The sequence below is a fragment of the Protobothrops mucrosquamatus genome, unplaced genomic scaffold, assembly GCF_001527695.2.
Source record: "Protobothrops mucrosquamatus isolate PMUCROS unplaced genomic scaffold, P.Mucros_1.0 scaffold472, whole genome shotgun sequence".
NCBI lineage: Eukaryota > Metazoa > Chordata > Lepidosauria > Squamata > Viperidae > Protobothrops > Protobothrops mucrosquamatus.
In genome coordinates, this window is record NW_015386793.1 from 502237 (window position 1) to 505042 (window position 2806).

Consider the following 2806-nt stretch of genomic DNA (forward strand, 5'->3'; position numbering starts at 1 on the left):
CAAAATTGGAAGAGCCCAATTCTGCCTACAATGGAAGACTGGAGATTGAAAGTTTCGAATCTTGCTGAAATGGCAAAGATTTCGGCTTATTTGAAGAACTACTCGAATGAACAATTTTTATCAATATGGAGAAGATGGATTGTTTATATTCAAAAGAAGCATAGAGTGGTAGAATACAACTTAGGTTTTTAGATTTTTTGTATTTTGTTTACTTTTTCTATCTCTTTATGTAGATTAAGATATTTTGTGGAGTTAGAGATATTAGTATTTGTTTACTTATATATGAATATTATCCTGGGATTAGGTTTGGGAAGTCCGGGGTGGGGGGTGGGGGACTTTATTTGCTTATCTATGCTTATGGTTGTTTTTTATGATGGAAAATAATAAAATTTCTTTGGAAAAAAAAAAGAAAAAGAAAGTACTTCACACCGTGAAGATAATTAATCTGTGGAATTGATTACCACAAAACATGGCGATGGCCACTAACTTGAATTCCTTTAAAAGGGATTGGATAGATTCATGGAAAGTTAGTTTAAAAACTAGAAAGTTTGCAGACCCAATTTTATCTCTGCGTTGGGGACAGTTTGATTCCAAATACCAATTTTAGGTGAACGGTAGTGGGAGCACCCTAGAGGTGTTTCATTAACCACTCTAAGAAACAAAACCTTGCACTAGAATGGATCTTATCCTGCTCTAGCAAGACTATGCTTATGCTTATCCAATCTATCCAATCTACAGGGCTTATTAAAATTATGAAAATGCTGGTGATTTTGGGCTGGTCTTTCTCAGTCCAACTCACCTCAAGGGTTGTTGTGGGAAAAATAAGAAGCAGGAATATTGGGTATGTTTGCCATCTTGTGTTATACGTGAAAAGGTAGGATCAAAATGATGATGATTCTGTTTTTCTTTTAGCCATGTCTCAGACCTTACAGACAAATGGCATACAACCATTGAGCAAAACATGGGAACCCAGCTTATATGAACTTGAAAGAACACTTCAGGTACTGTAGTTACTTTCTTCTCCATCTTTGTATAGTGGTAACAGTTTGTATCATTGTATTGTTTTAGTGTGAATGTGATCTTCCACACCACAAATTTGTACCAGAAGAAATTGCCATGTTTCCCTGAAAATAAGACAACCCAGAAAATAAGCCCTACTATGATTTTTTAGCGTGTGCCTAACATAACCCCTACCCCAAAACACACCCTAGTTAAGAGCCCACCCACTCCATCCCACTGTCTGGTTGCTCACAGTCGCAACGGGGCAGGAGAGCGCGTGTCGCTCTAGTGCCGCCGCTACAAGATGAGGCGAGGTGGGGAGGGGTGGAGCTAGCCAAAATGACAGGGTAAGGAAACAAGTAACAGGATTGCCAATCCAGCTTTTGCTTTCTCCATGCCTGACTGAATTACCAGCCAAGTTCTCCCCACAATATAGAGGATGATTTTGTGCCTGTCAACACAGTTGGTTTCTCCACCCACCACCCACTAGCTGATCCTTAAAGAGATAAGTGTGTATAAACCTGAAGCCATATGTCTCTCATTTAAAAGGTGTTGGGTCAACTCTAACCATGTCATTACTTATCGGGATAATGCAAGGGAAAGATAGATTTTCATTTTGCTACATGGATTAGTTTGCAAGCAATGGTCAAACGGATCTTTTTCTGAAAGGCAGAACAATAGCAACGTTATCAGATTATGTCTGCTATACTCACCATGGTTTAAATGCCTGATGCAATCGTTCAGCATGGTGCTGAATTGCTTCTGAGCTTCTGAATCTGGAAAACAGTAATAATTATGTCTAAGGAACGGCTGCCACAGATAAACTGGAAATTCCTTTGGAGGGATAACAAAAGCCTGGGTATTGTCCTTTTCACTGGAACCTTAAATATATGCATATGTTTATGTTTTTAGTCATTCCAACAGGTTTACATGTAATTATAGACAAATTCCCAGTAGACAGGTAATCTTGCCTTAACATTTGTGCCACCAATGCTTAGTTTTCATTGCAACTCTAGGTGCTCTAGACACCACCCAGGTTGTAGCATCAGCCTATCTGAGCATTCAGTGAGCAGATTCCTTAGTCTGGACTCACAATTCCCCAGATTCAGAATGTATACGTTATATGCATCAGATGGGCAGTTATATAAATTTAATAAATATATGCATACATACCATCCCTAATCTGAGTAATTTGTCTCTGGCATCAGAATTGTGCCTCGGTGCCTGTTTTCTTGAATATTAGTGTTTACTTGACTTTGATTATGTCTCTGTCTCTTATTTCATTTTTGATGTGTGCTGTTGTGCCCACAGTAAAAAAATGACAATAAGGGTTATGTTATCTTACTTTCTTTGCTTCTGTTGAGCTTCAATTGTTGCTCTGGCTTTTGAGTCTGATATGACTCAAACTATATTACATTTCAGGACACTCATAGGATAGCACTTTATGGTGTAAGGTAGGCGAGCTTATTAAGTGCAGGCCTTTAAACCATGTGTGCAATTTTTTATAAAGACAATGCAACACTTGAAAGAGAACATCAATTAAAATGCTAAGCAGTATAAAAAATAAAGGGGAATGGGCTATACCTTACCATTAGGTTCTGGGAAATTTTTATCAGATAGTGAGTTATATTCTTCCCCTGTAATTAGCACTTTGCCTCCAACAGGGAAAATGCAAGTCTTTGAACTTACTCCTTTCTGGAATGCCTAGAATTAAGAAACAGTAGTAAAGATTTCCTTTTTAAAAAACAAAACAAAACACAAAAGCACCTTTGACTTAAGAAGTGGCTCCTAAAAATGAATGAGAGAA

General features: G+C 37.9%; 1 protein-coding gene across 1 annotated transcript in view; it reads right to left on the reverse strand.

Moving 5' to 3' along the window:
* The window catches only part of NIBAN1 (niban apoptosis regulator 1), an 88034-nt gene that overhangs the window by 83580 nt on the left and 1648 nt on the right, over nt 1–2806 (reverse strand). Inside the window, exons 2-3 of the mRNA XM_029284262.1 lie at nt 2589–2703; nt 1713–1880 (exon numbers count right to left, since the gene is read on the reverse strand). Coding sequence (XP_029140095.1) covers nt 1713–1880; nt 2589–2703 — 283 coding nt within the window. The remainder of the gene's footprint in view (nt 1–1712; nt 1881–2588; nt 2704–2806) is intronic.